The sequence below is a fragment of the Mirounga leonina genome, unplaced genomic scaffold (assembly GCF_011800145.1).
Source record: "Mirounga leonina isolate KUSES-001 unplaced genomic scaffold, KU_Mleo_1.0 Mir_82, whole genome shotgun sequence".
Taxonomy (NCBI): domain Eukaryota; kingdom Metazoa; phylum Chordata; class Mammalia; order Carnivora; family Phocidae; genus Mirounga; species Mirounga leonina.
In genome coordinates this window covers 35,689,981-35,717,707 of record NW_023270825.1, presented here as the reverse complement: position 1 = coordinate 35,717,707, position 27,727 = coordinate 35,689,981, and the positions used below count along the sequence as shown (strand labels likewise).

The 27,727-nt window shown below is 49.2% G+C and overlaps 2 protein-coding genes and 1 pseudogene across 16 annotated transcripts in view; 1 reads left to right on the top strand and 2 right to left on the bottom strand.

The window, feature by feature from the left end:
• SYNE2 (spectrin repeat containing nuclear envelope protein 2) overlaps positions 1 to 18,256 on the top strand; it is a 325,741-nt gene extending 307,485 nt beyond the window's left edge. For 9 of the 10 annotated variants that reach the window (XM_034992810.1, XM_034992812.1, XM_034992813.1 and 6 more), the window contains 16 exons: positions 963 to 1,150; positions 1,647 to 1,797; positions 2,106 to 2,288; positions 3,730 to 3,867; positions 4,950 to 5,144; positions 6,281 to 6,563; positions 7,097 to 7,165; positions 8,105 to 8,244; positions 10,108 to 10,222; positions 11,276 to 11,478; positions 12,705 to 12,905; positions 13,861 to 13,989; positions 15,306 to 15,497; positions 16,296 to 16,382; positions 16,844 to 16,893; positions 17,166 to 18,256. In XM_034992810.1, coding sequence (XP_034848701.1) covers positions 963 to 1,150; positions 1,647 to 1,797; positions 2,106 to 2,288; positions 3,730 to 3,867; positions 4,950 to 5,144; positions 6,281 to 6,563; positions 7,097 to 7,165; positions 8,105 to 8,244; positions 10,108 to 10,222; positions 11,276 to 11,478; positions 12,705 to 12,905; positions 13,861 to 13,989; positions 15,306 to 15,497; positions 16,296 to 16,382; positions 16,844 to 16,893; positions 17,166 to 17,361 — 2,520 coding nt within the window. In that variant the 3' untranslated portion in view covers positions 17,362 to 18,256. The remainder of the gene's footprint in view (positions 1 to 962; positions 1,151 to 1,646; positions 1,798 to 2,105; positions 2,289 to 3,729; positions 3,868 to 4,949; positions 5,145 to 6,280; positions 6,564 to 7,096; positions 7,166 to 8,104; positions 8,245 to 10,107; positions 10,223 to 11,275; positions 11,479 to 12,704; positions 12,906 to 13,860; positions 13,990 to 15,305; positions 15,498 to 16,295; positions 16,383 to 16,843; positions 16,894 to 17,165) is intronic. The other variant, XM_034992809.1, reaches the window with a different exon arrangement.
• The window catches only part of ESR2 (estrogen receptor 2), a 105,112-nt gene that overhangs the window by 11,873 nt on the left and 65,512 nt on the right, over positions 1 to 27,727 (bottom strand). Inside the window, exons 9-12 of one of the 6 annotated variants that reach the window (XR_004677035.1) lie at positions 25,636 to 25,855; positions 20,034 to 20,102; positions 19,848 to 19,905; positions 16,515 to 16,764 (exon numbers count right to left, since the gene is read on the bottom strand). Coding sequence is in view for 3 of the 6 variants with exons in the window: in XM_034992817.1 (XP_034848708.1) it covers positions 19,848 to 19,905; positions 25,710 to 25,855 (204 nt within the window). In the remaining 3 variants the exon portion in view is untranslated. Of the gene's footprint in view, positions 1 to 16,514; positions 16,765 to 19,827; positions 19,906 to 20,006; positions 20,103 to 25,042; positions 25,856 to 27,727 lie in introns of those variants that run through there. The other 5 variants (XR_004677036.1, XM_034992817.1, XM_034992819.1 and 2 more) reach the window with 5 other exon arrangements.
• Positions 157 to 274, bottom strand: LOC118002693 (annotated as a pseudogene).

Below are 27,727 nucleotides of genomic sequence, written 5' to 3'. Positions count from 1 at the left end.
ACAGCGAGAGAGGGAACACAAGCAGGGGGACTGGGAGAGGGAGAAGCAGGCTTCCCGCTGAGCAGGGAGCCTGATGCGGGGCTGGATCCCAGGACTCTGGGATCATGACCTGAGTCAAAGGCAGACACTTAACGACTGAGCCACCCAGGCACCCCAAACCTACAGCACCCGGTATTCCCAGCGGGCTCCCATCCAAGTACTAACCAGGCCCAACCCTGCTTAGCTTCCAGGATCAGACGAGATCGGGTTCGTTCAGGGTGGTATGGCCGTAGACGCTGTGTCTATTGTTAAACAAGTTTTTCATTTTTCCCCATAACTGTGCATTGTCTCCTCGTGAATGCTCCTTTTCCTGAATCTGGGAGCAGCACTGTCACCGTCACAGGACAAGACTCCAGAGAGACACTGCCCCCTCCGTTGGACCCCATATGTTGGGGAAGTGGGGTCTCCGAAACTCTTCCCTGGGGCCTATGGAGCCCGAGGATGGGCATGATTTGGGGTGTGTGTGAAGATGGCACCAAGGTCTCGGTAGATTTAAGAATTCTGGGACCCATAAAAGGTTAAGAGTTCTGCTCAAGTTTTAGGTCCTGCTGAAGAGACTCCCAAGGAAGACTTCCCCAGGGCCATGTCTCAATGGGGGCCCTTGCATTCAGGTGCTATGGGGTGGATCCCGTGCCTCCCCAGAGTCAGCGGGGGAGTGGGCTCTCAGGAGAGGCACTCCTGCTTTCCCACCCCCTCTCATCAGTTCAACAAGTAAATCCCAGGTGTTGTCAGTGTTCAGGCTCTGTGCTACCGCACAAGGGTTGCTCAGATGAGAGAGACACAGTCCTTGTTGCTGATCGAGAGGTGGACATGCACCTGGGCCGGAAGAAGGGTGGGGGGGAGTGGAGATCCTCTGATGCCAATCATACCACCATCACCACCACCACCTCCTCAAGGTGCTCCTTACTCTGTTCCAACCGTAGGACCTGCAGCGAGACATCGAACAACACAGTGCAGGGGTGGAGTCTGTCTTTAACATCTGTGACGTCCTCCTGCATGACTCCGATGCTTGCGCCAACGAGACGGAGTGTGACTCTCTCCAGCAGACCACCAGAAGCTTGGACAGACGCTGGAGGAACATCTGCGCCATGTCAATGGAACGGCGAATGAAGTAAGAACCGAGCTGCCCCTGAACGTTTGAAACATGGTCAGCCAAACTCCGTGCACCCTTCTCGTCTCAATAGCAGTAGCTGTGTTCTGTTCGCTTCACTTCCAAGGCGACTGGCAGAGAAGGCTCAGTAGGTGTGGCCATGCTCATGCAATGAGTTATTCAAGAAGAATATGATCGGGGTTACGGCTTTCCCCAGCAACCCTGTGTCTCGAGGTGTAACCATGGCTGGCCCTGGCTACGAAACAGCGGAGGGAAGCCCTGTCTCCTGCTGGTTAACCTCTGTGAGGCAGGAGCTTTGAGGGGCAGTCCCAGGAGGACGGTGTCCTGACCAAGAAGGGGATGTGTCCGGTTATTTCCTAGAAGAAGGATATCAGGGTCTCTCCCCCAAAATGGTGCCAGTGCCGGGGGTGTTGGGAATGGGACCAGGCAAGGGAGGAAAAAAGAAAGCTCACGGCTGAAACGGATGGCTTATATTGAGATGCTCTCCTCCTGTCAGAATTGAGGAGACGTGGCGCCTGTGGCAGAAATTTCTAGATGACTACTCCCGCTTTGAGGACTGGCTCAAGTCCGCCGAGAGGACAGCAGCCTACCCGAATTCCTCAGAGGTGTTGTACACAAATGCCAAAGAAGAGCTGAAGAGGTTTGAGGTAAAGCCCAAAGCCCCCTCCAGCCCGGTGCTCCTGATAAGCAAGCCTCTCGGTGGCTGGCTTTCCCCACCCGCAGCCAGGGCCGCCCAGTCCACAGCCCGCCGGCAGCTGCTAAGACGGCTTTGCCAGACGAGACCGATCCGTGCCAAGCGGCATGCAGTGAACTTGAGAGCCTGTTCTTTAGCATCAGCGCAGGGGGAAGGGGGCTCTCTGTGGCCATTTCAGCCTGGGGATTAAGTTCGAGAGCAGGGCGGCCGGGGAGGGGGCGTGCCGGCCTTGGCCCTGACGCGCCCGTCTGTGCGCCGCAGGCCTTCCAGCGGCAGATCCACGAGCGGCTCACGCAGCTGGAGCTCATCAACAAGCAGTACCGACGGCTGGCCCGGGAGAACCGCACCGACACGGCCAGCAGGCTGAAGCAGATGGTGCACGAGGGCAACCAGCGCTGGGACAACCTCCAGAAGCGGGTCACGGCCATCCTGCGGAGACTCAGAGTAACCTTCTCTACGTCCCCCGCCTTGTTTGTAGGCCGTCAGGGAGAAGTGATGGGCGGTATCAGGCTTGTAGCAAAGCAGTGGGTAGATTTCAGTTCAGGCCTCGGGTATCTTAACATTCTTCCAACCGGCCTTCCCTGGGGTTTAAGCCAAAGCTGCCAGTATTCCTGTCTTTGGTTAAGAGGTTATTTACCTAAGAATAGGCTTCCGAGACAGGGCCCATTGATGTGATTTGTGGTACCAAGCACATCTTTTTCCAACCTCCATAAGCCCTAGAGGTTTGCACGTTGGCTCACAGACGGCCCGTGGGGTCTGGGCCGCTTCCATCACCAGGTCAGGCCCAGGGGCCTCTAGGCCCGGAAAGAGGCTCGCCTTGCCCTTCTGCCCGTTTTTGTGTGTTCCACTGGTTCTTGCACTATGAGAGATGTAGACAAAGCCCCCTCTGATTACCCCCCCCTCCTGTTACCCCCCCGCCCCGTTGCACTCAGACTCGAGTGCATTGTGGAGCTTGGGGACAGCGATTACCCCCGAATTTCAGAGCACATTGACCTAACTGCAAAGGCTGGGGTTGATTTTTGAATGTAGACGTTCACGTAAGATTTGCGTAATGCAGGAGACACGGTATGTGAACCTTTGTGAGTCTAGGTGTAAACTGACAGGACATGTATGGTTTGTGGCTGCAGGAAGTAATTTTAATCCCTGCTTCTGTTCTCAGGGCTCTTGAAGTTATTCTAAGATGAGGAGAATCTGGGCTTTTTTTTTTTTTTTTTTTTTTTTAAACCCCTCAGGAAGAAATGGGTTAGCTTTTCAGACAATCCCCGTGCATTAATTTATCTCCTGCTGATTTGACTGTGACCAGTGTAAACCTTTATTTGGTACTGAATGCTATGTTTGAGAATCCGCTGCCCATTTATGAGGTAGTAACCCAAGAGGCTTCCTTAATTGAAGGCAATAAATCTGGGTCTTCTTTCTCTGAGGGAACACGTTCAGGATTACTGAAATGGAGCATTAGACCAGGCTTAACCCTGAGATCAGTACTTTTCCATCTTGAAGCTACTATTTCAAGCCAATAGCTTCCACAGAAGGCTTTCAAGGTAAAGGCAGGCAAGGTGCCTGGACGTTGAGGGGGTTCCTCAAAGGGCAAGTTGGGGAAAATAACTGACTTAGGGAATTATAGAATTTCAAATGCTAAAAGGACCTTCAGCATCATAGTCAACATTCCCACACCCTAATTTGCCAGGGAAGACAGGAAGACTTAGAGAAGTTGGGGGGCTTGTTATCACACAGCCAGGACCAGAGCCCAGGCTCCTGACCCCACACTGGCCCCCCTGATGCCCTGTGGACCTCTGGGGGTACCCTTTCCTCTTGGCCAAAAACAGCCTGTCTACCTGGACTCTCTTGTGCCCTCAAAACAAACGAGATATTTCCCCCCCTTTCACAGCATTTCACCAACCAAAGGGAGGAATTCGAGGGGACCAGGGAGAGCATTCTGGTGTGGCTCACAGAGATGGACCTGCAGCTGACCAACGTGGAGCACTTCTCGGAGAGTGACGCCGACGACAAGATGCGCCAACTGAACGTAAGGCCTGCTTTGTCGGCCCCTCTCAGAAGAATGCACCTTTGCAGGGGAGAGCTGGCCAAGGACAAATGTCACCTGATACCCTGAGAGCAGATTCCAGCACTGAAAGCAGCCAGGCTGCACCCACCTGTGTCCTGCAGGGTTATCATGAGCAAGGATACTATACCTTACAGTCAAGGGGCCATTGGAACAAAGCTTGTTATTCTTTGTCATTTATAATCATCCACGGGGAGAACGCTCTTTAGGTTCCAAACAACTTCATAAGGTGCTCTTCACCCAGCTTTCGAGTCTGAGTGCAATGGGGCGGGGGGGGGGTAACAGGAGGAGCATCTGTATCAAGAGTGGGGCCAAGAACAGATCTCACGTCCGCTCTCCCAGATATCTGTATTTCACTTTAATTTCACTATGATTCCCTCCTTGGCTTTTTTTTTTTTTTTTTAAGGTTTTATTTATTTATTTAACAGAGAGATAGTGTAAGTACGCAGAGCGGCAGGCAGAGGGAGAGGGAGAAGCAGGCCCTCCACTGAGCAGGGAACCCAATGTGGGGCTCGATCCCAGCACCCTGGGATCATGACCTGAGCCGAAGGCAGACGCTTAACTGACTGAGCCACCCAGGCGCCCCTCCCTCCTTGGCTTTTAAAAACAATTGAAAAATAGAAATGTGTCTTCCCTAATATAATGGCACCAATGAGATGATTATTGTGTCAGCAGAAGCAAATGCCTGTGGGTGGTTTATTCTGGGAAATTTTCTGTTTCCACGAAGCGTCAACAAGACAAGCTTTCTCCCTCACACCCAATAGCGGTAAATGTCCATCCCTGCCAAACTTTTAGAATTATTTTAATTGGAAAAGTCCGTATCCAGAAGGGAGAGGGTGGGAAAAAATCACGTACAGTCATTTTACATTATTCGATCTTTATTGTCACCTTGTTAAAAATCAACAGAGCTCGAGTCCTGGGTGCAGGGACAAGGCATTCAGTGACATGGGGATGCTTTCTCTACAGCCCGGTTAAAAGAAGCAGACGCTGGGTCCTCGGGGAAACTTTCCTTCTTTGAAGTCCTTTTTTTCTCCTATCCTGAGTAGGGTTTCCAGCAGGAAATTACACTAAACACCAACAAGATCGATCAGCTCATTGTCTTTGGGGAGCAGCTGATTCAGAAGAGCGAGCCGCTGGATGCCGTGCTGATCGAGGACGAGCTAGAGGAGATGCACCGGTATTGCCAGGAAGTCTTCGGCCGGGTCTCCCGCTTCCACCGCAGGCTCACCTCCCATGCCCCGGTAAGGGCAGTGCCACCCTCGCTCGGGCGGCCTCCGTGCCACTCGCGCTTGACCTTTGACCCAATTTTTAAAGAACTGGGACACCTATGGAACGGTCAGTTGTGATGTATTTTATGGTAAAAGGGGAGGGAACCTATTAGTTTTATCTCGGCTGTTAGCACTATGGAGTCACACTTCCTTGGAGGCTCCCATTACCCCATGGAAGGAATGGCGCTTCTGAAAGTTCTTGCTCTTCTGACCTGCTTTCCACGTGTTCCTCAGGACAGGGCTTGCCCAACGGGTCCGGATCCCGAGGATACAGCGATACGTGTTCTGGTTTTGCTTAGAGTAGTAACTTGGGAATGTGTTGGCCTGTTCCTTTTAGTGTCTGGGAACTTTTAGTAGTTGCGCCTTTCTGGTGCTTTGTTCTCACCTTTGAAGTGACAAAAACACGCGTTTTCCAAAGCAACTGTGAAGTTTCCCTTGACAGAGGGACCTTTGGGAAGTTCGGGTAGCGTTCAGGCCATGATTCCATGTTCATTGCCTTCGTGCGCCAGGAGCTTTCATGATGACCATATTGACCGACACGCCTGGCCGCTTCTTCCTTCTCTGTGTCCCCAGCTGGCTTACTTGATAGTTATTTCTTCATCAGACCTAGCCTTAAAAATTACGGTACAATTCCCTCATTTCTAAACATAGCAGTTTTTAGTCCTTTTTCTTAGACCGAGGCACTACAATATAGGGAGAATAAGGTTCTATATCCTGAACAATAAGATTGAGGATAAGAAAGAACCCCTTTAATGGCCTTTAAATTTTTTTTTAACTTAAATGTTCTGATTGTTGGAGTAAACCTGCCACTAACCACCAATGAAACTTTGGCCACCATTTCTTATTTTCTAGCTAAAGCTGTTTGAATTAGATCACTAAATTTCAGATTTTTCCGAGGAAAACTACAGGTTCCGAGGCCCACACTGGAGTGTCTAAATTAGAATAATCACAAACAAATCCCTGGGAACCCAATTCTTTTTTGAAAGCCGCCGCAGAAATGCCGGTGGTGGCCATTCCCAGGCGCTGCTAGACAGACAGGCCCCCGGCCTCCTCACACCGCAACAGCCTGTAATCTGGTTCATTCTGAAAACCGGACATCCCCGCTTTAGGGCTTGGAAGAAGAAAAAGAGGCCTCGGAGAATGAAACGGACATGGAGGACCCCAGAGAGATCCAGGCCGACTCCTGGCGTAAAAGGAGAGAGAGCGAGGAGCCCTCGTGTCCTCAGTCCCTCTGTCATCTGGTGCCCCCGGCGCCGGGGCCCGAGCGGTCTGGCTGCGAGACCCCTGTCAGCGTGGACTCCATCCCTCTGGAGTGGGATCACACAGGGGACGTGGGGGGCTCCTCCTCTCACGAAGATGACGAGGAAGGCCCATACTACAGTGCACTGTCAGGTAACGGCCCCAGTCTCCAAAGCCCTTGACATCGACCCGCGTGGTTATGTTTTTTAGCACCTTAGCAACACGGCCAACTCTGGATGGCCCAGAGTCCAGCTCGTGGCTGACCCAGACCTCTGTGGCTTCTTGTGTTGTGTCCTGCCCACTTTGACTTACCTGAGAGTGGCTCACTCCTATCACAGGCGGAATGAAAGGGAAAAAGAGATGAAATTCACCTTGGGACATGAAGGCTATTCCCGGATGGCTCCGGCTGCTCGGGAGGCTCATCAGTGAACTTTTCCGTTGAGTTTTTCAGAGTATCGGTAGATCGTCTCCATTCTTTCTGTGGACTTCCCCACTCCCACTACTGCTTCAAACAGTAAAGAGTTGGCTGGAAGAAAACTCTTTTTGGTTTTTTAAAAGCTTTTTAGGAGAACAGATAAAGGGTAGTTACTTTTCTGCTCCCAGCTGACAATGTTTCTACTGTTGTAATACTTGGGCATTCATCTACAGACGCCTGCAGTGAGGAAAATGACATTATTCTTTTTCAGATGTAGAAATCCCTGAAAATCCTGAGGCATATCTTAAAATGACCACAAAAACTTTGAAAGCGTCTTCTGGTAGGCCCCTGCCCATGCATGTGTCTCAACATGGCAGCGTCCTGTGGCGCACACTGCATCCTAAACCTCGCTCCCATGTCCTGTCTGACCTCTGCCTTCTGTGGACACCATGCGCCTTGGTCCTTGTGTCATGGTGTATTTGCATTGCTGTACTCCCCATACCTGCGCGCTCCTTACAAAACCCCACCCACGCAAGAGCAGTCTCCACACCATCCCTCCCCTCCCCCCGAGGCCTGTGCAGAAGGGAATTTTTCATGGTGCCTTTTAGAGTTTTTATTCCTCCCCTCCCCTCCATCTAACTGAAGTTCTTTGGCATAGGCCAAGCTTTCTTCATGGTGGCTTGGTTTGGAACTACCTCCTTCCTTCCTTATGCTGTTTCCTGGGAAGAGGATGGGTGGGTGGGGGGTAAAGGTACTGTTGCGCTTGCCAGAGGAAAAGAAACCTTCCTTTCTTGACTTGCAGCTCTAACCTCTGTTCGCTGCCCCGTCCGCCTGTGCAGTGGTGGGGTAGAGCCGTGAGCGGCCCTTTGGTCCCCAAGTCCATCCCGATGTTCACTCTCCCCCACTTCCGAGAGGCCTTCAGTCCTCTTGGCCACCAGCCCCGGCCTTGTTGCCAGTGTCCCCACCACTAGATGCCCCAGCTCCGAAATGCCACTCGTCGTGCAAAAAAAATCATACGTTTGTTGTGCTCCATTGTGAACCCATCTAGTGAAGGCACAGTGCTGCTCAGTTGCATGATTCTCATTTCATTCCCTTCTGGGACATACTGACATTTTGCAAACATGCATGCTTTGCAAGGAAAGCTGCAGAACTCATATTATACTATAACCTGATGCCATGTTACCCATGACCTTTTTTGTGTAACTAAATATGAATCCTTTGGCTGGAGAGAACGGACTGGCACTTGCTCGGTTTTTTGTTTTTGTTTTTGTTTTTTCAGGTAAATCCATTCCTGAGGACCACTCGTGGCATGTTCCTGACAGCCCTTCCCGCCCCAAGCTTCGCTACAAACAGATGGGAGGAGATGGCAATGTACAAACCATCCCCTCAGATTCCAGCAACCCTTGTAAACCAGCCTATGTAAGTCTTGAGTGCACTGAGAATATAACCCAAGTGCATGAGTAATAATCGAGATTTTTGAGAGAGAGAGGGATATTGGTGTATGCTGCACATGCTTGCTTTCCAGGCGTATTTTGAGCTGGTGACATTTCCCATGGTGACAGTATCTCTGCTGAGCTGCCTATACGCCATTAGAACCCTGGCCAGACAGACTGGAGTTACAGACTGGTTTCTGGCCCAGACCAGTCTTTGTGTATATTGACATGACGGGGTGGTGATTATTACTGTTGAGCCAGTCATCCATGCAAGTAGTGGGGAAGCAAAGCGCCAGTTTTCCCGAGCTGCTCCCTGAACTCCCAAACTGTGTTCTATTTACCTTTCGACTACACAGCCTATTCAGGACACTGTGACTTCATATTCAGGAAGATTTGACTGTGTGCTGTGGTAGGCATGGGTTTGACTCCTAACTCTACCAATAAACTGCTCTGGGGCCGTAGCCCTTTGCCTTGCCTCTGTAAGCCTTCCTCAGCTGAGGATAAAGCTACTTTATGTAGTTGTTAGGACTGATTTGTAGGAAGGTGTAAAGAAGGCCCTGACACGTGGCCACGGTTACCGTTACTACCTATTGCTACCACATATGGTTTGCTGTTGTTGTTTATCACAGTGACTGTTCCTTCACTGTGTTTTCCTCAGGCAGCATGAGTCCTTGGCATGCTCTGTCGAAGCAGCTGTCGGGGACAGCCAGCCCAGGATTTAATGTTGGCTCCAGATCATCCCTGGTACAGAGAATTAGTGACAAGCGAGTTGAAATTACAATGTCTGGGTGCGCTTTTATTAGTCAACTTTTAGACAGACCAGCGCAGTGTGAGCATCACTGGATTGGTCCTCAAAGTGCCCTCTGTCTAAGAGTGAATATTGCTAGATAAATGGAGAAGATTCTGCCTGTATGCGTCAGACTCAAATCCTTTGACAGCGGGCTTTCATGCCCGATTCAGCCACGCCTCCTCATGCTTAGCAAGCAGTTGTCAGTTTTCATCTGTCCCTTTGGATGCACAATAAGACCCGACAGTCTGGGGGAGAGGGACCCCAGCACCTCACCTTTGCTTTGTAGGCAGGGCCACCTGGTTTGGCCTCTCCCAGTGAATAAGCTTGTGTTCTCACCTGGCCAGTTTCAAAAGTTCCACCCTTTTTTGTGTGTCTGAAACCAGGCCTGTCACCAGAAATGAAGGGTTTTTTGGTTGTTTTGTTTTGTTTTGCATTCCACACAAGTAGGCCGTATGGACACAAACCAAAGAAAGCGTGGCTTTTCTAAAAAGGACACATTTATTTTTGGAAAGGCCTGAGATAATAATAGCCCAATGAGGTCTGTGCTAACAGAAGAGTCAGTACGTGCAGTGAAAAATAAATGCTTGGTAATGAATGGCCCCTGGAGGCAGATTTGTGCTCTGTGTTTCCAACTCCTGGTGATAATCTGCCAGCCAGCTCTACAGAGTGAGTGACTAGGAGGGAGGACTGAATTTTGCAAAACACTGTGCAAATGTGCAAGTGAGCACACAGTAACAGCCCGGCTGACCAACAGTGATTTTTAACTTGTTCTGCATGGTTCATTTGAAAAGTGTTAGGAAGCCCCAAATTAGGCCATTTTATTTCCAACCCTGACATCTCACCTGCTTCCCCACCATCCCGGCCTTTACCAAGCCCTTATTTCTGTCGTTAGCGCTGCTTGCTTATAAATGCACCCAGTACGCTAAAGAATCTCCGTATTAATAGCAAGTTACCCTTCGAAGGAAAGAGGTCCCATATCTTCATTTCTATGAACTGAGATACTCTTCACACAGCCTTTGAAGTTTTACAAATGGTAACGTAAAAATCGGCTCATTCTAGGGAAAGCTGCTGTTATCCCCGGACACTGATGGTGGTAAAGAAAGCTCCAGAATCTTGAATGGCAGCTCACGGCAGGAAGACGAAGGCCTGGCCGCTCTCAGCGGGCAGCAATCAGGTACAGTTAAATTAGGCCGTTGTCAGGACAGGTGAAGTCTGTACTTTGGGTTAGCTGAGCATTTACTTTAAGTCATTGCTCAACAACATTAATTAAGAATTGAACAATTAGGGGCACCTGGGCGGCTCAGGTAAGCGTCCGACTCTTGGTTTCAGCTCAGGTCATGATCTCCGGGTCGTGAGATGGAGCCCCGTGTGGGACTCTGCATTGGGCGAAGAGCCTGCTTCACGTTCTCTCTCTCCCTCAGCCCTTCCTCCCCTTCAGAAAAAACAAAAAAACAAAAAAACAGAAAACCATAATCGCCCAAACAGCTAAGCTTAGCCTACGGCAGCCAGTGTTATCTTAGAACCAGCTGACTTGTGGGGCGCCTGGCTGGCTCAGTTGGTAAAGCATGCAATTCTTGATCTTGGGGTTGTAAGTTCGAATCCCACGTTGGGTGTAGAGATTACTTTAAAATAAAAAAAGTTTTTTAAAAAAGCAGAAACAGAATCAGCTAACTTGTATTTATGAACAAACTCCTAAGCTGTTTACTTTCAAAACTATTCTTTAAATATTGACAGAATGAGCTTCATAGGATGAAGTGCATGTTTTAATGATGTCACTTGTATGTAAAGATCAGACATGACGATGATGACCAGAGTTGTCAGGTGTCTCCTTGTGAGACAGGTTCGGTGATTAGAAAAGTAATGACTCAACTAACCCAAAAACCAAATAGCATTGACTTGATCATTCATGGACCAAAAAAGAAAGTGCCCTAAAAACAGCATAAACTAAAATGCTGAACTTGGGCCCACGGTGCACGTTGGCAACACTGTTGGGTCTCCTACCCCACTGCCCACCTCATTCCAGCCTTTGCGGGCAGGTCATGGCACAGGCCTTGAACCAGAGCGAGCGAAGCAGGCTATTCCACACTCCAGGGGAAGTGGGGACTCCTGCACCTGAGCCTCCAGCCAGGTTCATCCCCTACAGGTGTTCTCACCCTGACCCTGGACTAGTCGGAGGCAGAGAAACCTGTGGGTGCTACTGCTTTTCATGGGCGACATTTTATTCCAGGTGCCTTTGACAGATGGGAGCTGATTCAAGCCCAGGAACTTCACAATCAACTCAGAATAAAACAAAACTTGCAACAGCTGAACTCTGAGATCAGCGACATCACCACTTGGCTGAAAGAAACGGAAGCAGAGCTAGAAACGTTAAAGACAGCAGAGCCGCCCTCTGATATCCGGGAAATGGAGCTCCGAGTGAGGCGGCTCAAGGTGAGGGGGAGGCCTGGAGGGAAGAGGGATTCAGAAGGTGCACGCGGACGCATGCTCCACAGGATCAGCAGGTCCCATCTGTCAGGGGTGTGGGTGGCAAGCTGCAGACATGTATGGTAGCAGTCAGTCTGTCCCATCACTGGCAAGGACATGGAGGTAGATTTCTGTTTTCAGAAGAGCATCTGCACATGATCCCAAAGCCCCAGTCAGCACTGGGGAGGTGCGGCTCAGATCCCCTGTGCTGGAAAGATCTGACCTCAAAGACCCGGCTAGACTCTTTAAATTTTTTTTTTTCTTAAGATTTTATTTATTTGCGAGAGAGACAGTGAGAGACAGAGAGCATGAGAGGGAGGAGGGTCAGAGGCGGAAGCAGACTCCCTGCTGAGCAGGGAGCCCGATGCGGGACTCGATCCCGGGACTCCAGGATCATGACCTGAGCCGAAGGCAGTCGCTTAACCAACTGAGCCACCCAGGCACCCCTCGGCTAGACTCTTACGGAGGCGCTAGCGGCCACTGCCAGGCAGCTAAAAACACTCTTCCACACTGTGCTGTCCAGGCTGGTGGTAGAGCGTCGAGGATGGGGAGGAGGACCAGCTCACCTACTGATGAATTCTGTGGCCTGATGTGGTTACTCTGTTACACAGAATTTGTCACCCACATAGTCAGCCATCACCGCACCAGAACTAGCCAGGGAGCAGGGGAGAGGGGCTGCTTGAGTGAGCCCTGCACTTCGGGGGTGCCCTGAGCATGAGCCTGAGCTCCTAAGATGACCCAGGGCAGCGGTTTGGGGTACCCAGGCGGTCTTCACATTGGTACTCTTCATTTCCTTTGTGCATTACTCTATCTGGGATTACTGTTCATCCTAAGGGATAACACTCCTGTGATACCTCGGGGCCCATGCGGGTTAACTGTGTATATTTTATCTGGAACACTTTCAGTCTGGTCCAGAAATAAGCCAACCAGGGCTCAGGGGGGTCTATTCATGGCTCTGGTTGAGCCAGCCAGCCAGGAGACAGACTCTGCTGCCAGCCTGGCCAGCCAAGGCCCCTGACCTTGCAAGGCAGCTCCTCACTTGATGCTGCCCAGCCAGTTACAAGCAAGGTCGCACTTGTTTCTGTGGCCACAGCTCAGAGAAGCGTTTGGCAGATCCGTGCCCGCTGAGGTTCAAATGAACCCCACATCACTATTTTCAGAATGCCTAACGCAATCTTTTTCCTCTGCGGTAGGAGATCTTAAAAGCCTTTGACACCTACCAGGCTTTGGTGGTCTCCGTGAACATGAGCAGCAAGGAATTTCTGCAGACGGAGAGCGCAGAGTCCAGCGAGCTCCAGGGTAGAGTCGGCCAGCTGGGGCTGCGCTGGGACGCGGCCCAGGGCGCAGTGGAGAGCTGGAGAGAGGGCTTACGGCGGTCCCTCCTGCAGTGCCAGGTACGCCGGCACCAGGGCCCGGTCCGGGGCGCAGCCAGGGCCCACGTGGGTGGGAGAAGCCGGTATTTTTATCGTCGGGCTGCTTTGGCACAAATACGGCTTGTGTGAGGGAAATGTGCTTTACCATTTGCTTCCAAAAGGCCCAGCTGCTGTCCAGAGACCTGCTGCTGGCCCTGGGTCTCCTGTTCTGTCACCCTGGCCCACTCCTAGCATAAGGGTTCCAGCGAGCATTCCAGTAGGTCGGAAATGCCACCCCGCCCTGCCCCATCTCTGTCCTTTGGCCAGGAGGACCTTATAGCAGACTAAGAGACCTGGCCCAGCGCAAGGAGCGGTTTAACCCAACTCTAGAGCTTTAGTAGCTGTGTGACTTCGGGCAAATCACTGTGCCTGCTAGACCTTTGTTTTGTTTCCCTCATCTGAAAAATGGGAGTAATTCTAGTCTTTACCTCATGAGCTGCTTTTGAGGACTAAATTCATATAATCTTAGCCCAGCACTTGACAGGTGGTAAATGCTCATCCCGTGTTAGCTCTGACCCCATCTTTGGGAACACAAGCCCACCAGCAAGCTCCCATGCAGCCCTGTCCCTGGGCCACAGCCTGCCCTGTTGGGGTGTCTCCCTTTCCACTGAATCCCGCAGATTTGTCATAATTTGTGTGGTCTTTCTACGTAATAGCGGGGGCAGGAGCATTCTGAAGCCCTGCCTTTCTGCTAGCACTTCCACTTGACAAAATTCATCGTGCCTCCTGGGACTGTGCCAGCCGTGCCCTCTTTCCTGCTTTCCCTTCGCCTTGTTTTGGGGCCCTGGCATTTCATTTAAATCTGGCCCTTATATTTGCTGGACAAAGACAAGAGAAGCAAATACTGAGTAGGCCTAAGCCAGCAAGCTGCTTCTCAGCACACCTTCCTTTACAGAAAAGGCAATGCTATGATGTGTGTATGTGTTTTTTTTTAAAGGACTTCCACCAGTTGAGTCAAGATCTGTTACTGTGGTTAGCGAGTGCTGAGAGCCGGAGGCAGAAGGCTCAGGTCCCGGACCCAGAGGCAGACCCCCAGGTTCTCCTGGAATGTCAGGAAGAGCTGATGGTAAGTTTCTTCCTAAGGGGTTCTGCGCTGCCCCTGCCCTCTGTCAGGTGCATACTCAGGTAGCCTCACCTCGTGTTCCTGGGAACGATGCGGGTGTGGCATCTCACGTTCAGGTTGTATCTACTGAGCATCCCCTTGTAGTTGTTTAGCAAGATGACCTGCAGGGAGGAAGAGCCATGGCCAAAAGCAGGAAGTCTTTTAAGACTGTCGGGAATTGGGGACCTAGGTGTTTAGCAATATCCTGAGACCCTTAAAGCCATTTGATTGGAAGTGTTTTCTCCTTTTGGAATAGGACTCATGGGGGGGCGGGGGGGAATATGCTCAATTACTCCACAGACACAATGAGCTGTAGGAGTTTTCTAAATCCACTATAGCAAAGTCTTTATTTCTTGGAGGGTAGTGGTGTTTTTCTATATTTATTTCACTAACTAACCAGGTGACATTCTTACCCATAAATTTGTATGTGGTTCAGTTATAAATAAATTTAAAGTACTGGTCATTATTTTAAAAACCTTCTTATACACTAAAATCTTTGCAAAGCCCCACTCTCAAGAGCAGCGCTCCCCAACAAACTTTCTGCAGTGAAGGAAATGCTCCATATCTGTGCTGCCCCGTATGATAACTATGGGCCGGGTGGCTGTTGAGCATGGCAAAGTGGCTCTTGTGACAAACTGAATTTTTAGTTTTAAATTAAATAGCCCCATGTTGGGGCGCCTGGGTGGCTCAGTCATTAAGGGTCTGCCTTCAGCTCAGGTCATGATCTCAGGGTCCTGGGATCGAGCCCCGCATCTGGCTCCCTGCTCCGCGGGAAGGCTGCTTCTCCCTCTCCCACTCCCCCTGCTTGTGTTCCCTCTCTTGCTGTGTCTCTCTATGTCAAATGAATAAAATCTTTAAAAAAAATAAATAGCCCCATGTTGTCTAATGCCTACCCTATCAGACAGCAAGCAAGGTAATCGACAATTCAGGCTGATTTCACAGACGTGTGCCTTTATTTCTTAAACTACTGTTTCCCAACTTACCCAGTTTGGATTTTTCCTTGACTTCCTCCTGCGGTGGACAAAGATCTAGTCTTTCCCTCACTTCTTTCCTCTAACTCTTCCATCCAATTGTCCTCAGAATGAGAAGGAATGGAAAACAGGCAGGGTATAACCTACCTGCTGCCTAAATGAGATGCTGGGCTTCAGGACACACACACAGGCACATAGAAGCAGTAGAAGGTTCTGGAGGCAACCCCCATCCCTGAGCTTTCCTGGCACTAAGAAAGCCACTTCTGGCCACACGAAGCAGCTAGTTCTCACACTTTTTTTTATTTTTAGCAACTGGAAAAAGAGCTCACGGAACGTCAACCTCAAGTAAACACCTTACAAGAGATTTCAGACAGTCTCCTTGTTAAGGGGCACAGAGAAGACTATATTGAGGCTGAAGAGAAGGTACATGTTATTGAGAAGAAACTCAAACAGTTACTTGAGCAAGTGTCCCAAGACTTAATATCCTTGCAGGGATGCCAGGTGAGTCAACTTGTGGCTTCTAAATCGAAAGATGTCTTATTAGAGACGAATAGGAAGGCAGCGTGGCAGCCTTGCTGGGGGCGGGGGGGAGGGGGCAGGACGCAAGCACTTCGTTGAGCAGAGTCTCAAGTCCTGCCCCTTCCTAGCTGTGCGGCCTTAAAAAGTTACACAGGCTCTTTGACGCCGTTGTGTCGTTTGCAAGGGGAAGACAGCACTGTAGCGCCTACATGTTCACGTGGCTGGCGTGTGAAAAACCGGCCTAATTCCTCTGTCATTTCTGACTTGCCTTCATGCCGAACAGACTTGAGCGTCCTCTTTACTGCCCTGGTCGCCGTCTTCTGACCACTCTCTCCTTTTTCTACTTTCTTTAAAACGTGATCCAACTCCCAACAAACCCAACCCGTAGCTTCCAGCCAACTTCCAGCAGGCCTGCCCCGTCCATGCTGGAGTTACATTTCGGCTCTAGCATGTTGATGGCCACGTGATCACATCTGCACATCTGGGGCTCACGGCCCACTGATCCTGTCCGGCTCGCTGCAGCTAGACTCCGTCTCCCCTAGTGCATGCTGTGCGTGTTAATGGCAGGGTTGGCCTGGCCTTGCCTGCCGCATGCCTTTTTGTCTGGAAGAGTCCCTGTTAAGGTGGGGAGTGAGAAGAATAGAAGAGCTCCCCTCTTCCGGAAAGATTTGAGCTGGGGGAAGGGGTGAGTGGAGCAGTGAGGAATCTGCACGAAGCATGTTTTTGTGCTCTTGAGACCTTCTGTTTCCCTGAACTGAACCTTTGGGGTGTGGATTTCAGAACCCAGACCCATCTCTGCCCAGCTTGGACGAGGTGGACGCCGGAGCCCAGCCGCCAGCAGCATCCGTGCCAGGTCCTCAAGCAAAGGTGAGAGCCCCTTTGTGCCCTGAGCACTGTGCTGGTGATTTTTCCAAGTTACCCAGGGGACAGGAACTGGAGCCTCCCACGGCCCCAGCCCCCAATTCACGACAGCACAGATCCGCTTCCACCTGCTGGCCAGGGGAGAGGCTGATGCCAAAGATTAAAGAAAACTGACCCAACAGAAAGGCTGTCGTATCAGCTGCTCGTCACCGGAACTGGAGTAGGTTGTGAAAGAGGGGAGCCCTTACAGTATCGTTAAAGGGACTCCCCGATTTCTCCATTAACAACCGATCAACAAACGGGAACGTGAAACGGCCAGTATTGCTGGCCTCATGGAGTATAATCTCACACGCATTACTCTGGGCTCCAACCTTGGCGGGAAGATGACCTATTTAAGAAGGAAGGATGTTTTATCCTGGCCCAGACTCCCAGTCTTCAGTTACTAAACTGCATTCTTTTGTACCCAGCAGTTCGGGGCAGACAGAACAACAGCAGACAAGAAAAAGCTGGACAGCAGGTAAGGGGGCCCTGCAGTCACCACAGCGAGTCCCCTGTTGCCCACATGCACCTCAGCAGTCTTGCCCATCCCGTGCTCTAGGTCTTTGTACAAAACCCACTTTACTTGCTTTCTTTGGTCTGGAAAGGGCTGGGTTGCTCTCCCAGGACCGAACCTTTGTCGTGGGCCCCGCCGTAATCTCGGCTCCTTGGGGGGGAGGGTCTCACTTGACACAAGCGGGGGGGGGGGGGCCCAGCACCTTGCGCTCAGCTCTCCACCCCGTCTGTTGGCAGCTCCCGGCCGCGGCGCTCGTTCGTGTCGCGGGTGGTCAGGGCCGCGCTGCCCCTGCAGGTGCTCCTGCTGCTACTGTTGCTGCTGGCCTGCTTGCTGCCCTCGTCCGAAGAGGACTATCGCTGCACTCAGGCCAACAACTTCGCCAGGTCCTTCTACCCCATGCTGAGGTACACCAACGGGCCCCCTCCCACCTAGAGGCCCCGCCTGGCCTGCGGCACCGCACCACCAGCCCGCTCCCGCGGGTGCCCGCCTCGGGGCCCCAGACCGGTCGGTGAGTGACCCTGAGCGTTGGCCTGGCCCAGGGACCTGCTGCCGACGACGCCACCTGCTGCAGACCCCTGCAGCTCCAGACTCGGCCAGAGAGGGCGCTCTCTCTCAGCACCCTGGGCCCCGCTTCCAAAGGCTGTTCCTCCCTGGGGGGCAGGGAGCCTGGGCCGTTTGGCAAAGCCCGTTGATTGGTCTCGGGGCCTCGGAAACTGCCGTTTCCTGAAGAGCCGAGCACTCTGTGAATTCTGATTTATTTGTAAGACACTCTTCAGATGTAGCTAACGTGCTCACTGAACATTGGCGTTCATCACATGTTACGGAAACAAGCAGATTCCATCTTAGAAATGGTTCAGACACTCACATGCACCCTTAGCTGATTGACTGAAACAATCATATTTAAAATGTTTAGAATTAATTTTACTCCAATCAGCTAGCAATCTTGAGCTGCAAGTTATAAACCAAAATGTTCTGTTCTGTACTTAGGTCTGCTCTTTTATATTGCTTTAAATTTTTAAAGAAATTATATTGCATGGATGTGGTTATTTGTGCATATTTTTTAACAATGCCGAATCTGTATGAATGTAAACTTCGATTTTTTTAAAAAAACATCCGATTTTAGCTTGAGCTTTTGACTAATGTACAGTAAATGCCAAACTACTTGATAGGGAGGTTTTTGTAAGTTAATTTTATAAGACTTTTCACCTTTAAAGTCCTGCTTCAGGTATTGTTTAGCTGTTTGGCCATGGGGGTTTGTTACAGAAACTTGAAGCTATTTGTGGTATGTACAACTCAAATATTTCTCATTAAAACAAAAATACCCATACTCGTGTTGTACTGGATTATATTACAAATTAAATGTCATACATAATCTACCACAGAACAGTACCACTATTTCCCACTAAAACAAAGAGTGTGATTAGAAGTCACTGAACCAGTTCCTGAGTTAACTGCTCCTAACCTGCATCTTTTTGTTGTTGTTGTTGATTTTACTTATTTATTTGACAGAGAAGAGAGCACAAGAAGGCAGAGAGGCAGATAGAAGCAGACTCCCCGCGGAGCAGGGAGCCCGATGCGGGACTCGATCCCAGGACCCTGGGATCATGACCTGAGCCGAAGGCAGACGCTTAATGACTGAGCCACCCAGGCGCCCCTAACCTGCATCTCTTGACACTTGGGAGACACCACTGTCCTAACCACCACCTCAGTGCTCCCTCTCTTGCTCTGCCAAGCACAAACCTTAGGGGAAGCCAGGGAGGCTTGGCAGTAGATGAAGACCAGACTCCCAGTGCCAGCGGCCCCTTCTGTAGGTCAGACAGCCCCAGGACGTGTGCAGTTCATAAGCAGCTTGATGTAATGGTACCAGTGGAAGGGAATCCGTCTTCATTTTACCAAATTGATGAAAGTGATTGATAGGGAGAAAAATGGTACTTTGCAGTTTAAAAAAAGTCTTCTGATGCTTTAAAATAATTCATTTCTTCTCATGGATTAACAAAAATCCCAGAGCCACATTTAAGTGAAAAATGTCACCCCAACTGTTTCTCTAAGCCACTGAGTTGGTTAGAGGGTTCTTGCCCCAGTTCTGCCAGAGGCAAAAGGCAGAATCCCTACCTCCTCCTCTTTGGACTGACGGTTCTGGAAACCTTCAACTCTGGGGCAAGTCAAAGTTGCAGTGACAAGGAAAATGTCTGCATTTCAAAGCCTAACTGCGCACATCTATTCTCAGGATAAAGGTCTTTGAGTCTTAAGGGTAGGATCCAGAAGCCTGGAGTATATACTTATCCCCAGCAAGCCTTTCTTCACTCAAAGCTCAGTGTATTCCCAGACACTTGTTATGAGATAATGTTTTACACCTTTAAGAGGTTTTGCATCTTCTATTTCTCACACGCGAGGGAAATTTTCAAACAACTCCTGACATTCAGATCACTTCATTATGAATGAATGACTTTTCTCCCCATCCCTAGTGGGGTTTCATACTGACTTAGATGAGGTAATTACAGAAAATCTACTCATATAATTGACGTACTGCATACCAGGACTTTGACATGTGTGGGCTGCGTTTTACTTGAACACACAGTGCCTGTGGTCATCAGTCCACAAGCATGAGATTAGCTGACCAAAGATTAAATTGCTACTGCTCAAAAACTCTGGGGCACCTGCGTGGCTCAGTCAGTTAAGCGTCCAACTCTTGATTTTGGCTCAGGTCATGATCCCAGGGTCATGGGATCAAGCCCATGTCAGGCTCCACACTGAGTGCAGAGCCTGCTTGTGATTCTCCCTCCCTCTGCCCCTCCCCCTGCTCACACACGCTCTCAAATAAAATCTTAAATAAAAAAAAAAGGTTTGACAGCTTAAGACCGAGATTCCTAACCCTCCTAACCCTCTTGAATTATAGGCAAGCATTTGTGTTTATGTACCTTTTTCCAGGAAGAGTGTTCATGGTTTTCATCAAATTCTTAAAAGGGTGCTGCATACCTAAAATAGAATAGAATTCAGAATATAATGGGAACACTGACTACTTAGCCTAGTTATTGCAAGTTCTTATATTCCCAACAAATACATTTTTTAAACCACAGTTATGAAAAACACTTTATTTCGCTTACGTCACATTAAACTTCTCTCCACAACAGTTCCATAAATATTAAGAGGACACAGCAGAGGAAAAGCAGTACCTGGAGGGATGGAAAGCAGACCTCAAAACCTGCTTTCGCACAACAGCAAACATTCATTTGTAAAGACCCAAATGCACAAGCCTGCTTAGTGGTACAAAGCATTCACCTGAAAAAACAAGGTAGAGCCGCCAGCAGGCTCTGAGGTACACAGGACCACTGAATCATCACTTACAGAACCACGAGCCGTGGCAGTGAGACACCCAACACAGAAGCACAAACATAGCAGCGAAGATTGCAGTTAGCAGGAGCTGCTGTGGGCTAGAGTTAGCCAACCGTTGCCCTTCCCATAAAGGAAACCCCCCAGCACCTAACACCCACTGGCCTCACAAGTGAATATGATCCTTGGAACTCAAAAAAAAAAAAAAAGGATCCTTGACTCCAAAACAACAGAAGGGTTAGAAGATCACATATCACAGACAATGCACATCTTCGAGCTGCCACTGGAGCCGAAATTCCAGCAACTTTGAGAGCTATAAAGAATCAAGGGCATGTGTTTCACACTATTGTATATCAAACTCCACAGGGAACCATCTACCTAAAAGGTGTGAGCATTTTACACGGGGAAGTTTCCAAGGAACGTACTCCACTTCCACACATTTGGGAAAAGCAACAGCAGATAGAAGACGACCAGGGTGCCACTCCCTAGCTTATGAGCCCAGGATGGGAGGACAGGAACGATCTCACTGTTTTTTCCGCCTGTTCTATAACATTTCATGCAGACCCCCATCTCAGCTGAAAAGATAGGCTCTACACGGTCAGCAGAAGGCAACCGTAACTTGAATGTCTGTTAGGCACTGAGACTCAGCTCCAGCAGCAGACTCAGGGAGGCAAGTCCTACAGCAGCCAGGCGGCAGAAGACCTAACTTCCTGTCCGACTTTGGCCAGAAGTAGTTTTATGACCTTGAGCAGGTCAGTTTCCCCCTCTGGGCTTTAATTTACACATGTATACGAGATGAGACTGAACTTCTGCGTCAGGTTTACAAGCTGTCACTGAATCTACAGTGTTGTGGAAATTGGGAGGGACCCCACTTAAGCCAGAAAGGCCGTGCGTGTCAGATTGCAATTGATGCGTGTATTCTGTGGTCGAAAAACATCTTTTTAGGGGCACCTGGGTGACTCAGTTGGTTAAGCATCTGCCTTCAGCTCAGGTCATGATCCCAGGGTCCTGGGATTGAGCCCCACAACGGGCTCCCTGCTCAGTGAGGGGCCTGCTTCTTCCTCTCCCTCTGCCTGCAGTTCCCCCTACTCATGCTCTGTCCAATAAATAAATAAAATCTTTTAAAAAATAGTATCTTTTTAGTGTTGTGTTAAACTAAGCTGCATGATCACCTTCAGCACTGGAACTTAAGCCTCTGCTCAGCTCTGTCACTCGCTTCCCTGTGGGACCCTGGGCTAGTTTGCTTATACTCTCTAGTTTCCACAACCAGAAAATTAGGATCGCAGTAATTATTATTAAATGTGAAAGTATGAGGCCTTGAGAACTGTGTCTGGCACACGGTAAGTGTTCCACAGATATTATTTTTAGGTGCTAAATGATGTATTTTTATCATTTCCCTCACATAGTCTTTATTATGTTTTCTAAAAGGTTTCTAGCAGCTTAAAGAAATGTGTCAAATCTTATTTAATTAAAAAAAAAGTTTTGTTTCAAAATAGACTTCGACGCTGAAGGTTCACCTTGGATTTGAAAAGCTGTCTGAATGTGCAAGCTCCTTAGCAGATTTAAATAACCACCAGGAAAATTCTAGAATTGCTTCAACCTAGCTTATATATATGAATATATAAGTAGCTCTGCCAAGAATTGGTAACTGATTTATTTTTACTGAAATCTAGAATAATTGCCCTGCTAGCCGAGTTGGCAGGTGAAATAATGCAGGTAGAGACTATCTCACTGCAGAGCTTGTGTTGATTTTTGCCTTGTTTTGTTTTTAATACAGTTAAGACCCTCCAGATTTAAGTTCCCACCTCAATTTTTTAAGAAAAATCTCTTCAAAATTATTTTAGGGTCAAATCCTCTGTAGTTGGTCCCAGGGGACAGTGTGCAAGGGACAGGCCTGAGGCCACACAGAGGGGCTGGGGGGAGGGGAGAGGGTGCAGTTAGAACACCCCAGGCTCGCCTACACCGGTCCTCTTCAGGGATTGCCAACACCCTCCCAAGAATCCGAGTGCATACTCTGTTCTAATGTTCTCTGTGTTAAGAATATTCCGTGTTAATTATTTCATTAAGATGTGTCCACACGATCCCATATGAGACACTCATGTTTTTGGAATTAAGCCCAAATCTCATTTATCTCCCACAAATAAGTTTCTCACATTAAACAGTAACTTGCAGATCAAAATGGAGGAAAGGAATCTTGCCACACGAGTCTGAAGCAAAGCTAAAGCTCACTTTTCCATAATACATAAAATGTAGTTGGGTGGGGTCCCCCCCTACTCAAACTATTTCCTGTTTATAGTTGGTAGGTCCTATTTCCCCTAGTTCATTCCTTTTAAAAACTGATCTTGAAAACAATGAAGTCCTTGCTAAGCTATGGCAGAATTCTAAGTTGTCCATAGATCACTTGGATGGGGTGTGGATACCCCCCAAAAAGCACACATTTAAAAGAAAGCACTGTTAAAGAGAAACAATTTTTTTTTTTTAAGATTTTATTTTTATTTATTTATTTGAGAGAGAAGAGAATGAGAGACAGAGAGCATGAGAGGGAGGAGGGTTAGAGGGAGAAGCAGACTCCCTGCCGGGCAGGGAGCCTGATGCGGGACTCGATCCTGGGACTCCAGGATCATGACCTGAGCTGAAGGCAGTCGCTTAACCAACTGAGCCACCCAGGCGCCCGAGAAACAATCTTTAAAATGGATATTGAGGGTTTACGAAAAACATATAAAAACAGCAGACTGGGGCGCCTGGGTGGCTCAGTCGTTAAGCGTCTGCCTTCGGCTCAGGTCATGATCCCAGGGTCCTGGGATCGAGCCCCTTATTGGGCTCCCTGCTTGGCGGGAGGCCTGCTTCTCCCTCTCCCACTCCCCCTGCTTGTGTTCCCTCTCTCGCTGTCTCTCTGTGTCAAATAAATGAATAAAATCTTAAAAAAAAACAGCAGACTGACTACACATTGGTGTCAGCTTTAGAGGACACGTTTGGAACAGATGGGCCCAGAGATTCAAAACACTCCGATCTGCGAGGGGGAAAGGGCCCTAGAATATTCAAAACAAAAGGAAGAACACCTTGTAGCTACAGACCAACCATGTTATCTCAACTGCCCACTCGGCCCAGACCCCAGTTCTAAGAGACAGCCTTGCCCCAAGGAGGTGCCCCGGGGCTGGACTAACCTCTATCCCGCCCCCCGGCCCCCAGCATACCCCTATGGCAGTCTGAGCCAAGAAGAAATGTATTACAGCCCCCTCGTGGGGTAAGTCCAAATGCAGGGAAGCAAGCAGCCTCAAGAAGCATGCAGGAATAACTAGGAAACGAGCACTGGGCCCTGGAAGAGTTCACAAGCTCACAATCCAGGCAAGCACGAGATTTGGCACAGAAAGCTGCTTCGACACCTGAGACCACTCTGGTTTCTACCTCGGACATCAAAATCTAACCTAAAATACTGCCAGTCACTACATTCTACTGTAGCAATGGCTTAGACTTCATTCTGGTTTTGTTTTTTACTCCGGTAGTCTCCTTTCTAAGTACAGTGAAGAGAATTTCATCAGCAAATAATTGGTCAAGACTGCCTCCTTTGCCTCCCACTTCCTGTTCTCCAGCCTTGTATCTTCTGTTTGGGGCGGGGGGACGGGCTCTAGACTGGCCAGAAAGAAAGGAAATTGACCTTCTGGATGTTCCCTGGTTCCTGTAAAATACAACTCCTGTGTTCTGCACCGAATCTCACCTAGGCCGCCACACTGAGCCACTAGGAATGATTTCTGACCACCTCAGAATACAGACAACGTGTGCTCTCCAGGTCTGTGTCTGAGTGTTTCCGAAATGGCTCCGCTCAACCTTCAGTAAAACTGCACCAATATCAAAATTAAGAATTATTCAAGGACTCCCTAGCAGAAACCATCCAATTTAATCTTCCTGATGACTTAGTAAATACCGAACGTGCTAGCCAAAGTAAACCCATTTTCTAAAAGAGAATGAGTTTAATCTATCACAAGGTAATTTTTTAAATCATCATCACAAAAATCAGACATGATTGTTTAACTGCTCACTGCCAAGGTATAGATGTAACTCATTTAATGCATTCACTATATTCCTGAAGATTTCAATTTTTTAAAAGTGAGTTAAAATTGTAATTCCAGAGGTGCTTTATCATCTTGTCCTATTTATGTTCCACTTGGAATAGGAACAAATATTCTTCTACGAAGTTTCTATTTCACCCAGCTCGCCATATAAATGTTCTGATAAGAAAATAGTTTAAAAGAGCCCGAGGGTGTAAAAGAATTCTTTCTTGCTATAAATAACTATCTCTAAATCTTTTTTTTTTTTTTTTTTTTAAGTAGGGTTCACAAACCAGGTCTTGCTCAGGTGATATGCTCACCAAGTCTACACAGTCTGGCCCTGAACCTGACACACAGGTGTGTCAGTAGCCCTTCATCTTTCCATGGAACAGCATGCCTTGCACATACAGCCCGACGTATCCCTGTCCGTGGATGGCTGATGTGGCGGTTGGTTCCCTGGCTGCCCCAGGGAAGCAACGTGGCTGTGACCCAAACCCACAGGAGAAACCCGTTCCTGCAAACGCTGGGCCTTTCTCCAGCACACACTGGGCTGGGCTCTGTGGGACAAGAGAGTTTTAAGGAAGGGGCAGAGAGATTTAAATCCCCACAATCCTCCATAAAAGTGATCACAAACATAAATGCACCCCCAAATAATCAGCAGGCTCTATGAATGCAAATCAAGAGGAATGAACCTCTATGGAGATGGCAGCAAGGTCTGGGGGAAGGGCATGGCTCACCTCCCAGCCTGACCCCTGGCTCCCCAGATCACAATCCCTCTGGCCTTCAACAGTAAGAGCGATACATGACCTCAGTCCTCACAGGCCTGTGAGGTAGGTGTGTGAAACTAGTTCGTTCGTTGTCATGGTTTTCCATCCTACCATCAAGTGGCCCTGAAGAGAGCAAACGGAGGTCTATCTGAGGGCAGGTTACGTTACACAATAAAGGTTAGTCCACTTCCTATAAGGGCCCCATCCTCTTCCCTCTCTACTTTACAAACCTTCCACTGCAGATTTCCACCATTCATTCCCAAACCTTTAACATGTTTTCCAGAGGGGTGGAAGGGAGATGGAAAGTAAGAAAGGGACCACACTGAGATCTTATGAGGCCGAGTGAAAGGTAAAGTCCACATTCGAACATGCCCCCTGGTAACAAGGAACACTGCAGCTTTCTCACCCTGACTCCTGGCAAGTGGGGAGGTCGGGCGAAGGACGGTACTCGACTGGGCCTGCCATAACCAAATGAGGGACCACACACGAGCAAGACAGTGAAGCCTGCCCACTCCCGGATGGAGCTCACGGTTTGCACTGGAGTTCACACTTCAGCCTCTGACCTCCTCTGTGGCCTCTTCGCCTTGGACTGGGCATCACTGAGACAGGGGCTTCTGGGAGCCCTCCCTGTGCTTACTCTCCTCTGCTGGGCTGCACTCGGCCCCGGTGAGCGAGGACTTGTACCCGCGAAGCGTGTGTGCATTCAGCATCTCCAGCAGCAGGTCGTAGACTGGGACCACGTTCTTGCATTTCATGTTAAGCAGGTGTTCCATGCCCTTGTTACTATGGGGACAAAAAGATGCCGAGAGTCCTTCCTGGGAGGCAGCCATGGGAACCCTAAAATCTTCTCCAACTCTCCCCAATAAAGCCAGTCTACCATCCACCCCCTGGCCTTGCCCCAGACATTTCTTCTAGGGTTCTTGCGTCTGGCTCCTTCGGTCATCTACACTTAAGGGCAAGCAAGCACCTTAGTGTCCCATCACCCACCCACAGTGGCCCGACAGCACCTGGCAGAGTGCAGTTAATTCTCATTGTGCACGGTAGTTGTGTTCTACAAAGTCGCTGCCAACACTGAATTAGCAAATACGTTGCTTCTGGGGGAAAAGCAGGGTTAGGTTCCCGAGAGGCTCTGGTCACATTTTCATCATCCAGTTAATACATAACCTTCGTGTACCTGTGTTTTTGTTTAAAGACACCTTATTTAACATAAATTGTTGCTTCATTAACATTTAACTCACAGCCAATGTTAGCGCAGCTCACGCATGAACAAAGCTAACCCGACACGCATATTTTCTCCATAAGGCACATCACAGCCTGCTTGCTCTTAGGAACACTGACAGCACTTTATTCAGCACTATGCTTGGGGGCCATTTATAGACAGCGAACTCGCCAACAAAAAGCACAAAAATGCAAAACATGGCACTAACTAGACCACACAAAGGACATTTCTTTATGGTATGAGAGCCGAAACAAGAACACAAGTGTCCCCTTGCTTGACCTCAGTTGGGAATGTAAGTGTGGCAACTCAAATTTTTTGCCACCCTGAGCCTGTCCTTGAAGGACCACAGAAATGCCACTAAGTATGGATCCAGGGGGTACAAATAAGTTTTTATAAGTAGTCAAATTTGTGGGGCACCTGGTGGCTCAGTCGGTTAAGTGTCTGCCTTCGGCTCAGGTCATGATCTCAGGTTCCTGGGATCGAGCCCCACATCAGGCTCCCTGCTCAGCGGGGAGTCTGCTTCTCCCTCTCCCTCTGCCACTCCCCCTGCTTGTGCTCTCTCTCTGCCAAGTAAATAAATAAAAATCTTAAAAAAAAAAAAAAAGGTAGTCAAATTTGGAAATACAGACTCTGTGACTAATGAGAGTGGACTGAATCTGTTCTGCAAATGGTTGTGTGTCAATAATCATTCAGGAGGAAACAAGGCAGAGGCTATTTTCGTTTCCTCCTCCTCGTTATAATTCCTGAGGTGAATACTGTCCCCCACAGCCTCCAGACTTTCCTCCTCCTTGGGTAGCAAATACTTTCCATCCTCACTCCCCTCTGCCAACCCCAGGGCAGGGCCACCCTCATCCTGGGAGCCATCAAGCACCGAGCATCTCTATCCCAGCACAGAGCTGTCGTGCTACACCCAGCCCCCTTCATCAGCGCACACGACTGACGGTCCCTGAATACACTACTCACAGCCCTGCCTGCCAAAACCTGTGGGCCTCCCCGGTTCTCTCAGGTCTCAGTCCTAACGTCCTGATGCTACCGCAAGAAAGGACCCACTCCTGGGGCAGGCTTTGTGTACGTCCCCAGATCACTAGCCTCAGGAGTTGATCTAGAGAAGCTGAGTTTAGCCTCCTCAAGAAAATGACCTCAGAGTGGTTGGCGGGGCAAGGAGGGGTGGCCATTCACATGAGGGGAGAAACGGCCCCTTTTAGAATTCCATAAACAAGCCCAAACCCCAGCAACTAAAAATCAGATGAGGAATGCCATAAAAATCCTATACGATGGCACATGACCTCCATTCAGTGCCCACTATGCTGACCTTTGGCCACAGGTGCATGCACTGATGAAGAACCCCCCCCCCACCCCGTTCCCTTTCAGGGTTTATTCTCCTTTAGAGGTAAAAATTCTACCTTATCACTCTCAAACTGGCAAACGCTTTCCCC